The sequence below is a fragment of the Bos grunniens genome, chromosome 19 (genome assembly GCF_055505025.1).
Source record: "Bos grunniens cultivar Pamir isolate PY7600 chromosome 19, Bosgru_T2T1.0, whole genome shotgun sequence".
Classification (NCBI taxonomy): Eukaryota; Metazoa; Chordata; class Mammalia; order Artiodactyla; family Bovidae; genus Bos; species Bos grunniens.
In genome coordinates this window covers 13,703,240-13,716,087 of record NC_141183.1, presented here as the reverse complement: position 1 = coordinate 13,716,087, position 12,848 = coordinate 13,703,240, and the positions used below count along the sequence as shown (strand labels likewise).

The following is a 12,848-nucleotide window of genomic DNA, read 5'->3' as shown; positions in this document are numbered from 1 at the left end:
TTTTTGTATCTTGATCTTGTATTATGTGACCTTGCTGAACTTGTTTGTTAGTAGTTTTTAGATCTAGTAGCTTTTGATCTCTTAGGGTTTTCTAAATACAAAATCTTATTGTCTGCAAATGGAGGCAATTTTTCTCTTTCCAATATGGATGCCTTTTATATCTCTTTCTTGCCTGATTGCACTGACCAGACAGAAGTCACAGGAGCAGACATCTTCCCTGTTTCCAGCCTCGGGGAAAGCATTCCATCACTCACCATTAAAATGTGGCTGCAGGGGTTTTGTAGGTGAGTTTTATTGGGTTGAGAAAGTTCCTTTCTTCCTACTTTGTCAAGAATTTTTATCATGAATGAAAAGTGAAAGTGGAAGTCACTAAGAAATGTCCGACTCTCTGGGACCCCATGGATTTCTGGAATCCAGGTCAGAATACTGCAGTGGGTAGCTCCCTTCTCCAAGGGATCTTCCCAACCCAGGGATCAAACCCAGGTCTCCCGCGTTGCAGGCAGATTCTTTACCAGCTAAGCCACCAGGGAAATCCAAGAATACTGGAGTGGGTAGCCTATCCTTCCTCCAGCGGATCTTTCTGACCCAGGAATCGAACCGATGTCTTCTGAATTGCAGATTCTTTACCAACTGAGCTATCAGGGAAGTCCATGAATAACCATTAGATTTTTTTTTTTTTTAACCATTAGATTTTATGAAATGCCTCTATGCACTTACTGAGACCATCATGTAGTGATTCTTTTTTTTCTTTCAATGTGATCTCTGACATTAATTGGCTCTCAGATAGTAAAGCAACCTTGCATTTCTGGGATAAATCCCGTTGCTGATATTTTGTCAAGGACTTTTTAATCTGTATCCATGTGGGATATTGTTCTGTACTTTTCTTGTGATGCTATTTTCTTCAGTATCAAGTAATATGAGCCTAAAAGAATGAGCTGGGAAGTGATGTTTCCTCTTCATTTTTTTGGGAGATTTTGTAAAGGTGGGATGTTCTTTATTCTTTGAATGTTTATAGAATTCACCATCTGAGTTTGGACTTCTTTGTGTGGAGATTTCAAATTACTAGTTCTTTTTTTTTTTTACTTCTTATAGACCTATTCAGATTCTGTATTTCTTCAGTCAGTTTTAGCAATTCATATCTTTCTAGAAATTTGCTCATTTCATTTAAACTGTCTAAATTGTCGGCATGTAGTTACTTATAGTACTCTCTCATGGTCCTTTTAACTTTGGTGAAGTCAGAGCTGCTGTCTTATTTTTTTACTCCTGAATCGGTTATTTGTGTCTTCTGTTTTTCTTGGTCTGTCTAGCTCAGGAGTCTACAGACAGCAGCTCATAGGCCAAACCCACTGGCAGCCTGTTTTTGTATAGCGTCTGAGCTAAAAATGGTCTTTATATTTTTAAAGTGTTGTAAAAACAAGACAACAACACAAAAGAATATTGACAGAACCCATGTGTGACAGAAAAGCTAAAATATTTACTATCTGACCCTTTACAGAAAAAGCTTGTTCATCTCCGGTCTAGCTAAAGGTTTGATACATTTGTTGATGTTTTCAAAAGACCAACCGTTGTTTTAATTGATTTTCTGTTTTTCTTTTTTTATTTCCTGCTATAATCTTTGTCTTCCTTCTGCTTACTTTTGGTTGAGTTTGCTTTGTGTGTGTGTATGGTTGGTTCCTAAGATCTTTCTTTGTTACTTTAGACATTAACAGCTATAAAATTTTCTCCAAGAATTGCTATAGCTGTTTTGTATTGTGTCCTGTTTTCATTTTCATTCAAATACCTCAGAGTATTTTCTAATTTCCTTTGTGATTTCTTTAACCCATTGCCTATTTATTTTTTATTTTTTAATTTTAAAAATTTTTTTCCCATTGCCTATTTAGAAGTACATTGTATATATACATATATTGGTGGTAGATTTCCCCACATCCTATTTTTGAATTCTAACAATTTTGTGTGATCAGAGAATACCCTTTATATGCTTTTGTGTGCTGTGGCTAGTCGCTCAGTCATTTCTGACTCTTTGCAACCCTGTGGACTGCAGCCCACCAGGCTCCTCTGTCCATGGGATTCTCCAGGCAAGAATAGTAGAGTGGGTTGCCATGCCCTCCTCCAGGGGATCTTCTCAACCCAGGGGTCAAACCCAGGTCTCCCTTATTGCAGGCGGGTTCTTTACCAACTGAGCCACCAGGGAAGCCCAAGAATACTGGAGTGGGTATCCTATCCCTTCTCCAGGGGATCTGATCTTTAAAATTTTACAATCCCTTTTTTGTGGTGTAGTATACAGTCTGTTGTTATAGGGTAGGAGTTCAATAGGTAGATGTCAGCAAGTTGATGTTATTGGGTGGGTGTCCATAGAGAGAAGTCAGCTGGTTGATGTTGTTGGTTGGTGGTGCTCATATCATCTGTAGCTGCACTATTTTGTCAAAGTTATTCTGTCCATTCTTTTTTTTAATATATTTATTTTTTTGTTGAAGGATAATTGCTTTACGGAATTTTGTTTTCTGTCAAACGTCAACATGAATCAGACATAGGTATACATATAGCCCCTCCCTTTCGAACCTTCCTCCCATCTCCCTCCCCATCCCACCCCTCTAGGTTGACACAGAGCCCCTGTTTGAGTTTCCTGAGCCATACAGCAAATTCCCATTGGCTATCTATTTTGCATATGGTAGAAGTCATTTGAGTCTGTTCTGTCCATTCTTGATGGTGGGTTCTTGAAGTCTCCAACTCTTGTTGTTGAGTTGTCTGTTTTTCTCTTCAGTACCATTCATTTTTGTTTCTTTTTGTACCACTGTTGTTAGATACATGCATATTTATCATTGTTATATCTTTCTGATGGATTGACCATTCTGTCAGTGTTTAATGTCTCTCAGTTTCTTTTAATGTTCTTTGTTTTAAAGTCTGTTCTGATTCATGTTAGTAAAACTACATCTCTCTTATGGTTATAGTTTGCTTGGAGTATCTTTTCCCATTCTTTTACTTGAATCTATTTGTGTCTTTGAACCTGAATTTTTGTCTCTTGTAGATAGCTTATGGGTAGAACTTGTGTGTGTATGTGTGTGTGTTTTATTGCAGTTTGACAGCTTTTACCTTTGATTAGAGTTTTGAATTTATTCACATATTTAAGTTTTTTACAATTGGATTTATGTCTGCCATTTTGCTATTTATTTTCTTTTCTATTTTCTGTGACTCATATTATTTTTGTTCCTCTGTTCTTTATTTACTGCTTCCCTTTTAAAAAAATGAAATAGATATTTTCTAGTGTACTATTTATAATAAATTATCATTTTTAACTCTTTTTAAATTATTTTCTTAATGGTTGCCCTGGGAAGTCTTTTATTATCTGTTCTTTTGTGTGTTTTTACTTGCATGTCCAATTGTCTTTGTGTATTGGTCATTGTATTTGAATACTTCTCTGTGGAGTTAATTTGAGGCCATGGATGAAAGTTTTTTCCCTCAGAGATTTTCCTCTGCTTCTTCCAGGTTCTTGGGAGAACCACCATCCTGGGACCCTTGTTATCCTGTTTTGAGGCTTCTGGGCTGTTTTAGGCTACATAGCCCATTCACCTTTTGAGGAGGTAACCTGCCTTGGCCCGAGCTCAGGACTGTCGTGGTTTGACTAGCAGGCCCCGCCCCCACTCCCAGTCTTGAGCAGACCCCTGGCTCTCATCTCCACTCCTGCAGCCTCGCAGGGTTACCAGAACCATGGCTCAGAGTTTAGCTGTTTCTTGTAGATCAGCGAGGACTTGCGGGCAGAGGTGGCTTGCTTCCTCTCTCAGCTGATGATTCTCAGGGATTTGGGCTCAGTAGTCCCCACTACCTTGTAACTGTCTGTTCAAAACTCTTTCAGTATCTTTGGGAATTGTTTGTGTGTCATTTCTGCAAGTGGATGTGGAGGCATTTTGACCTGCCTGGGGGTCCTGCCCTGCCATGACTTAGTTACCCAGGCTAAGTAGCAAATCACAGAGACAGCTTCTCTCAAGCAGACTCGCTTCCCCTCAGTGTCTCAGGCTTCGGGAAAATGGAGGTAGGTCACGTGCCTGAGTCCCTGATGCTGTGCTTTGGAAATCGGCTCTTGGCGCGCAGGTGGGGCTTCCTCTGCTCTCTTCCCTGTCCTTCAGGGTCCTCTGTGTGAAGTGTGCGTCCTGAGGTTGAGGTGTGACCAGGGAATTGCTACCTGTGTCTTCAAATCTTGTCCAAAAGTCAAGCATAAGGAGACTTAACAGAAACCACAACATCGACCTTGCTATCTTCACAGATCTTCTTGGCTGTTATTTCCTTCATCTGCAAGTGGTTCCTCCTGCCCCTCACCCATCCTGGTTCCTCCTGCCCCTCACCCATCCTGGGAGTTGATCATCCCTGGGGGTCCACAGCCTTGCTCCCTCAGACAACCCTCTATTCAGAAGCTACTGAACTCAAAGATGCAAGTTTCTTTTAACTCAAATTCTTTGACCAGATTAGTTTTTCTCTACCCAACATTCTTATGGTCAGAAAGGGAACAGTGTTTCATCTTGAATTAGTGTTATTTTTATAATACATTAAAATTCTTTCCTCTTGGCTGCCAAGAACATTTCTTACCTGGTAATCATCGTGGAATGTTGCACACTTTCAGCAAATAAATCTGGAGGTTTTGAACCCTCCCTCCTGTGGTAGGGAAAATCTGTCTCCAGATACACCTTGGGATCAGGATACACAGACTCTGGGTTTTACTAGTTCATGCTTGATGACCTTTTATATCCGTCCTGTAGGCCCCCTCCTGTTTGCATTGCAGATACCGGCTGACTTTTATTAAAGCCAGCTCCTGGTATTGGGTACCAGCTGTGAGCACAGTGATCTCAACCAGAGCGGGCCCCTCCCTGGGATGGACATCGATGAAAGGCAGTGGGATCACAGCAGAAACACATCTGGGCTTGTTATGAAAATATCACATCACTTTTCATGGATAATAAAGATCTTTTCATGCTCCCATCTTTCAGCAAGTTTTTCCTCTTTCAAAATGGTCTTGGTAGAGCAAGTTGCTTATCTATAATCTGCAGTCACTGTGCAGCTGAGACGGTCTGTTACCCTGTTACGCTATCGCTTTTTGACTTGAATGTTTACTCATTGTGTTCATCCTTGACCTTCTCAGCTTGGGGGTCAGGGGTGTGTTAAATGTCTCCTGTATTCTCCTTGTACTTGCAGATGTTCACTTTATTCAGACACCTAGCAGCAGAGGTGATGGAAGACGGTATTAGAATGTTCTTGAGAGCTAAGACTTTTGGGGCAATTTTGATTTTTGTGTAAATCCTTTAGCTGTAAAACTGGACCTGCATTCAAATTTTAATCCTGACGTGTAATTGCTATGAGATCTTGAATGGGTTCTGTAGAGATTCCAAACCTTGGTTTCCTTGGCAAAAAATGGGGATAATACTAGCTGCTCTGCCTCCAACTGTAGAAGACGGTGATAAATAGCACACACACAATAAAAGAGTGTTGTGTAAATGGTGAGGTGAATTGAAAATACAATTCCGCCCTGAACAGACACTTCATTTACTCGGCAAATATTTTTGAGGTCCAGCCAAATACAACAGCTGAGCTGGTTCACACACCATACCATTGCCGTGGCTGTCTTGGTGTCATTGAGTATGTATGGGAACCAGAGGCCAGAGGCTTGTGGTGGGTTCCCGGGGTTCTCACCTGAGTTTGGAGGAAGTGGGGCTTGCGTGTGTGGTGCTGCTACTGCACAAGGTCCCAGGGGAGGTCATGCTGTGGGCAGAGGCCGGCCCTGACCCTGACCCTGACTGTGGCTTCCTCAGCCCTCCCCACTTTCACTTTGAAACACTCCTCACCTAGTCCTGTGCTGACCTGTGTGCCCCTTCCCACTTGTAACCAGGAGTCGGGGCTGGTTTAGGAAACCCTCAGAATTTCTAGGATTCAGCATGAGGCCACCAGACACGGGGTCACTTTTCAGGAATTTGATCAATAGACCTTCCCTTTCAGGGAAATTTCCCTCTTTTGTCTCTGCCCTGCTGCCTTGCTGTACCCTTTGTGGGAGAGAAATAGGCTGAGCTCTAGCGTAACTTCTTTTTATTCTCCTCACATCGCACACCCCACCCCCTACCCGCTACCCCAACCACCACGTCAGTTTTCCTTGTTTTCCCTTTTACTGTCTGAGCAGCCAGGGAAGCCCCCCTGATTTTCCTTTTTAAGATTCCCGGCTGTGGTTGACCACGCACATGCCCACAGGCGTGGTCCTGATGGGAGCCAGGGAAGGATTTGGGCCTGGAATAGACAACTCCTCCACTCCTGTTCTGACCGCTTCCTCCCTGCGTTTCTGTTCCTGCCTGCTGAGGGCGCCGCTGCGCCTGGAGGGGCCCCTGCCCTGCCGATCCCCGATCCCCTTCTTCTCCCCGTCCTCTCCCTCCTCCTCCCCCCTCCCTCCTCCTCTTTCATCACCTCCTTCCCCCTCCTCCCCACATTAGCCACAAGCTTCCTCTCAGCTTACTTCATCTGCAGTTCATTTGATTAGCACGTTAGCCCATGTGGCCATGTTGAAGAAATGAGAGACACAATGCAGGTCTTTAGTTTATCTCATTGCTCAGTTTAAAGATAAATATCTTCCCAATGACATTATTTTTAGCTCTTCTATTAGGCATATTGATACCATATTTGAATTTTTATCAATTTAAGGCAGTTTTAAAATTGTGAGATGAAACATACCTATAGAAAAATACACAGAACATACATGTACACTTTAAAGATTAATTAGTAAGTAAATACACATGTATTTACCTCCCAGTAAGTAACTGCATTGCTAATACTTAAGAGGTATACCCTGATCCCCTCCCTACAAAATCACCACTATTCTGACTTTGAGATTCTAATTTTCTTGCTTTCTTTATGGTAGTTCATATTATATGTATGTGTGTATCTTAAATAATCAGGTTAATTTTGCTTGATTTTGAATTTTAAATAAATGGAGTAATACTATATATATTCTGTTGTCTTGCCTCTTTCCCTCAGCATTGTATCTGTGAAATTCACTTACGTGTGTGTAGCTGTCATTCACTCTCAGACCGCAATGGTATTTGACTGTAGAGATGCACACAATTTGCTTACCTTTGCTGATCTCTGTGAACATCAAACTGTTCCCCATTTTGAACAACACTGTGGTGAACATTTCTCTACATCTCTTTGGTGCGTATGTGTAAGCCTTTTTCTGCCCATGGGGTAAATTAAGTTACTGGCTCTTGGGGATCAGAGTCTCCATCTTGCTGGACACGCCCCACTGTCTTCCTCAGACCATTCCTCCCAGCTGTGTGGTTCTTACTGGAATTGTCCAGCTTCTCACTCATGCTCCACTGCATCCTGGGCAGTTGAGTTTCCCGGATGACTGATGGGGTCATGGGCCACTGGGCAGTGGCTGCACCGCCTGTTCTGGTCTCCTGCCTGCTTTGCCATCAAGCTGTCTGTCTTCTTGCTTGTTTGTCAGAGTTGCTTCCTGAAGTTTCTTTTTTTTTTAATTTATCTATTTTTAATTGAAGGATAATTGCTTTACAGTATCATGTGGGTTTCTGCCATACATCAACATGAATCAGCCATAGGTATACATACATCCCCCCACCTTTTAAACTGCCTTCCCCACGTGCACAATTCTTTTTTTTTCTTTTTTATTTATTTTAATTGGAGGCTAATTACTTTACAGTACTGTAGTGGTTTTTGCTGCTTTGCCGTCAGGCTGTCTGTCTGCTTGCTTGTTTGTCAGAGTTGCTTCCTGGAGCTTCAAGTGTGCTCTCTCCTGCAGGACGACGTGATGATGCCTCAGAGAGTGAGGCTGCAACACGAAGCCGCTTTGCGACACCCGAAAAGTGTGAGTATGGATGTTTGTGCACATCTCTACAACTTTTGGTAGAAATGCCATTACAGTTTTTTTAGATTAAGGCCCTTCCTTAGGACTGAGAGAGTCAGTTTGTAGCCAGACTGGCCCTCAGAGAAAGACATGTGCCCGGTGTGGCCACGCGCTCACGGGTGTGCCCGGGGTGGCCACACGCTCGCGGGTGTGCCCGGGGTGGCCGCACGCTCGCGGGTGTGCCCGGGGTGGCTGCATGCTCGTGGGTGTGCTCGGTGTGCCCATTGTGGCCACACGCTCGCGGGTGTGCCCGGGGTGGCCACACGCTCGCGGCTGTGCCCGGGGTGGCCACACGCTCGCGGCTGTGCCTGGGGTGGCCGCACGCTCGCGGGTGTTTTCCTTTCAAGAAAAATGTGCTTCTTGTTTTGAGTAGCACTTGTTACTTTCAAATGGGTCCAAAGGATTTTTAAATTTATTTTTTGGTTTGGTTTAGTTTTATCAGCATTTTTAGAAGCTGTGTACCTTGGACATGAAAATAGATTGAGAGCTGTAGGGTGTATCAGTTAAAAAAGTCTTACTATCTACATAACCTCAGACTACACTCTCATCTTTAGAATGGCTTCCTCATTGGCCCCCATGAGTGAGGCTCCCCAGGACCCATCCTTCAGGGCAGGGAGGCTCACGTCCTCCCACAGGAGCCCCGTGTAGGGGAGCATCTCCCACCCACTTAAACTTGGAAGGACATCTCAGGCCCATGGGTCACTTGCCCCCTTGAGGCTCAGGGTCCAGGGTGGCCCAGACCTGGTGTCTGACCACAGGGCACTGCTCAGATGTCTATTCTGAAGTTTTAGTAAAAACAGCTTTGAATCCCTGGTTTTGAAAGTGGGAAGGAGAAGGTCCAGGATGGCCTTAGGGTGCATGTGCCTGGCTGCTGAGGAACGGCCCTGGGTTTTGCTCACCTCTGTCCCTGTGCTGTGTCCACACACCAAAGTGTCTCCAGGTCATGAGTGCACGAGCCCCTGAAATCTGATCCCTGTTGTCTGTGAGGCCTGACACTATGCATTTCTCACGGGCTCCAGGTTCTATATTTGAGGTTTGACTGTTGCCTCTTGGCCTTCATGAAGGAGAGAGCCGGTTCGCTCAGGGCTCAGAGCATGCACCCCATGAAATGTGTACTGAGTGAAGACAAATGTTCAAAAACACACTTCCTTCAGATGGTTTCTCAAGGAGTTTGAAGGATTTTCTTCATCCAGGATGAATTCTTTCTCTTCCAATAGCCCCTAATTTTGGAGCTCTGAATTTAATCTGCTGATTTTCTCCTTCTAAGAAACAAAGATCTGTATAGTCAAAGCTATGGTTTTTCCAGTAGTCATATATAGATGTGAGAGTTGGGCCATAAAGAAGGCTGAGCCCCAAAGAATTGACGCTTTTGGACTGTAGTGCTGGAGAAGACTCTTGAGAGTCCCTTGGACTGCAAGGAGATCAAAGCAGTCAATCCTAAAGGAAATCAACCCTAAATATTCATTGGAAGGACTGATGCTGAAGCCGAAGCTCCAATACTTTGGCCACCTGATGCGAAGAGGTGACTCACTGGAAAAAACCCTGATGCTGGGAAGGATTAGAAGGCAGGAGGAGAAGGGGATGACAGGGGACAAGACGGTTGGATGGCATCACCGACTCAATGGACATGAGTTTGAGTGAGGTCCAGGAGATGGTGAAGGACAGGGAAGCCGGGCGTGCTGCAGACCATTGCTTCGCAGAGTCAGACACCACTGAGCGACTGAACAGCAACAACAAAGAAATGTACCCCTCGTGCTGTGTCCGACGGCCTAGCCCCACACATGTGACTAGGACTCTAGGACTTGGCTGTCCTGGGAACACACCTGCACACTCCTCCTGAGAGCTTTTGTTGTCTTTTCATGGAATAAGTGATTTTCACAACCTTAAGTTTGATGTTGAGGATTCTTATTCCCTAAATTGTGATTGCACTTATATTGCTTACATTTAAACATTGTTAATACAAACATGTCCTTGAAATATGCCTGTAAGAAGATAAAAACAGCTGTCAGCTATGTTTTGAGAATCCACGCCACTGCTTCTCAGGCTGAACGTTTCCAGAAGGCTGGACTTGAGGGAGGCTCAAAAATGCCCAGCTGCTCCTTTATTGACAAATGGCCCTTCGGCCAAGGTAGCATCAAGGGAACCAGTGCATGGCCTGGGGGCTGGTGTCGCCAACTCACCAGGGCTGCTAGAATCCTTGGGCCGGTTCCTCGTGGCCCAGAGTCTGTTCCGTGACCAGGAGGTCAGGGGTGGTGGTAGCTAGAGCAGCCTTTAGAAAGGAACCCACATCCTCTACTCTGGCCCAGCAGCCAGCACTGCCTACCAGAAGCTGCTCCCAGTGCTCCCAGGTCCATCTGCAGTGTCTCAGAGGTCTGCTCTTCCCAGCAAACTCCCCTGCATGCTGACCAGGGCCTGTGGGTTTGTATATGTCCTTGCCCTAGCCACCTCCCCGCTTTCCACAGGTGGACATTCCAGGCTTCCGGGGCCTTGGAACTGTCTGAATGGGACTGGGCTGCAGTATCAGTCCCTTTTTGGGTTGTGCCAGCGTATGATACTAGCTTGCCTGCAGACCTGCTCTATCCGTAGGTCCTAGGGGACCCCCATGATGCTGTGGGTACAGCTGAGGGAGAGGTCGGAGCCACAGGTGGGTGACCTGGGACCTCCACCCTCGTCTGCATAGCTATAGAGCCACTCAACCTCATGCTTCAGTGTGATCTGAGAGTGCCCAGCTGCTGGTGGGCAGTGTGACCATGTGCCCCAGCCACATCACGTTGAATGGCCCACAGCTCTGTGTCACAGGGTTCTGGGGTTTGTGCTGTGACAGCCCCGTTGGGGCTGCCGGTCTCCATGTTGTTGACCACCACCAACTTCCTCCAGGGCTCTGCAGCCTGAGGGCCAGACAGCAGGCCTGTGCTTCTCCAGACCCCACTCTCAACGAGGGTCAGGGGTAAACAGGACCCCAAGAGGACTAGGGAGACCTGCCCAGTCCTGTGCCTCTCTCTGCATGGACCCTCACCTCAGAGAGGGAGACGTGGTGCCCAGACCTCTGGATCCGAAAGTTTTGCTCACCAGGTGCCACAGATGTCCTCAATAGGGTGGCCATTGTGGGAATGTCCAGCGTGCAGAACACTGAAAGATGTGAAGACAGCAGAGAGGGTCCCTAGTGCTGACTTGCTGATGCAGCGTGTGAGCGAGACGAATGCTTCTGCAGGGGTATGTGGGGACCAGCACCCCCATCCTTCAAGCCTCCGGGATGGCCCAATCTCTGCCTTTTCCTCAGAATGTGATATGGTGTTCGACTTCCACTCACCTGGCCCTTCTCTTACACGCGCCCCTAATCACATTCCAGGGAACCAGAGTGAGGGCTCTGCCAGGCACTGAGCCTGCGCTCTCTGGTTGCAACTTCAGGAACCCGGAAGTGGTCACTGGTAGGGCCTGTGTGCGCACGAGCCCAGGTTATCACTGACCCATGGACCCTTACTCCTGTGGGCGTGGTGGGCCTGGTGTCACCTGTGTCCTGTGTCCAGCTGCCTCACGTGAGCGGTGTCGCCTCCTAGCCTTACATCCTGCATCCTGAGTACATCGCCCTTGGCATCGCAGGCCCGTCCTCGTGGGTGGGGCCTCTCCCTCAGCTAGCGGGTGAGAGCTGGTCCAGGTCTGGAAACATCAGAGGCGATTTTCACATAACTGGGAATGACACGCAGTTTCCAAACACTGAGAACACATTTTGCCTTGAAAGAATTTTGTGTGAAGAATTTTGTAACCAGTGTTGACATTGTAGAGAGTGAGATACTTTTAGATGTATTATTCCCCCCACTTTTTTGTGATTGGCTCACATATGAAGTTACTTTTGGCGGTTCTCACTGGAAAAGGTCAGTTTTCATTCCAATCCCAAAGAAAGGGAATGCCAGAGAAGTTCAAGCTGCTGTATATTTGCGCTCACTTCACATGCTAGCAAGGTAAGGCTCAAAATCCCTCACGCTAGTCTTCAACAGTACGTGAACTGAGAACTTCCAGAGGTGAAAGCTGGGTTTAGAAAAGACAGAGGAACCAAAGGTCAAATTGCCAACATCCATTGGATAATAGAAAAAGCAAGGAAATTCCAGAAAACATCTACTTTTGCATCATTGACTATGCTAAAGCCTTTGACTGTGTGGATCACAACAAACTGTGGGAAATTCTTAGAGATGAGAATACCAGACCACTTTACCTGCCTCCTGAGAATCCTATATACAGGTCAAGAAGCAACAGTTAGAACCAGACATGGAACAGTGGACTGGTTCAAAATTGGGAAAAGAGTACATTAAGGTTGTATACTGTCTCCCTGCTTATTTAACTTATATGCAGAGTACATCATGTGAAATGCCGGGCTGAATGAATCACAAGCCAGAATCAAGATTGCCAGGAAAAATATCAACAACCTCAGATATGCAGTGATACCACTCTAATGACAGAAAGCAAAGAGGAACTAAAAAGCCTCTTGATGAGGGTGAAAGAAGAAAGTGAAAAAGCTGGCTTAAAACTCAACATTCAAAAAACTAAGATCGTGGCATCTGGTCCCATCGACTTTATGGCAAATAGATAGAGAAGTAGAAACAGTGACAGATTTTATTTTCCCAGGCTCCAAAATCACTACAGTGACTGCAACCATGAAGTTAAAAGATGCTTATTCCTTGGAAGAAAAGCTATGACAAACCTAGACAGCATATTAAAAAGCAGAGACATCACTACCAACAAAGGTCTGCATAGTCAAAACTATGGTCTTTCCAGTAGTCATGTATTGATGTGAGAGTTGGACCATAAAGAAGGCTAAGCATCGAAGAATTGATGCTTTCAAACTGTGGTGTTGGAAAAGACTCCTGAGAGTCTTTTGAACTACAAGGAGATCAAACCAGTTCATCATAAAAGAAATCAACACTGAATATTCATTGGAAGGACTGATGCTGAAGCTGAAGCTCCA

At 45.2% G+C, this 12,848-nt stretch overlaps 1 protein-coding gene across 24 annotated transcripts in view; it reads left to right on the top strand.

Moving 5' to 3' along the window:
* The window catches only part of QTGAL (queuosine-tRNA galactosyltransferase), a 128,011-nt gene that overhangs the window by 37,321 nt on the left and 77,842 nt on the right, over positions 1 to 12,848 (top strand). For 22 of the 24 annotated variants that reach the window (XR_015147398.1, XR_015147396.1, XR_015147394.1 and 19 more), the window contains one exon: positions 7,784 to 7,849. The exons of 1 other annotated variant lie outside the window; for it this stretch is intronic. Coding sequence is in view for 19 of the 23 variants with exons in the window: in XM_086356821.1 (XP_086212947.1) it covers positions 7,784 to 7,849 (66 nt within the window). In the remaining 4 variants the exon portion in view is untranslated. Of the gene's footprint in view, positions 1 to 7,783; positions 7,850 to 8,907; positions 9,776 to 12,848 lie in introns of those variants that run through there. One more of the 24 variants, XM_086356833.1, reaches the window with a different exon arrangement.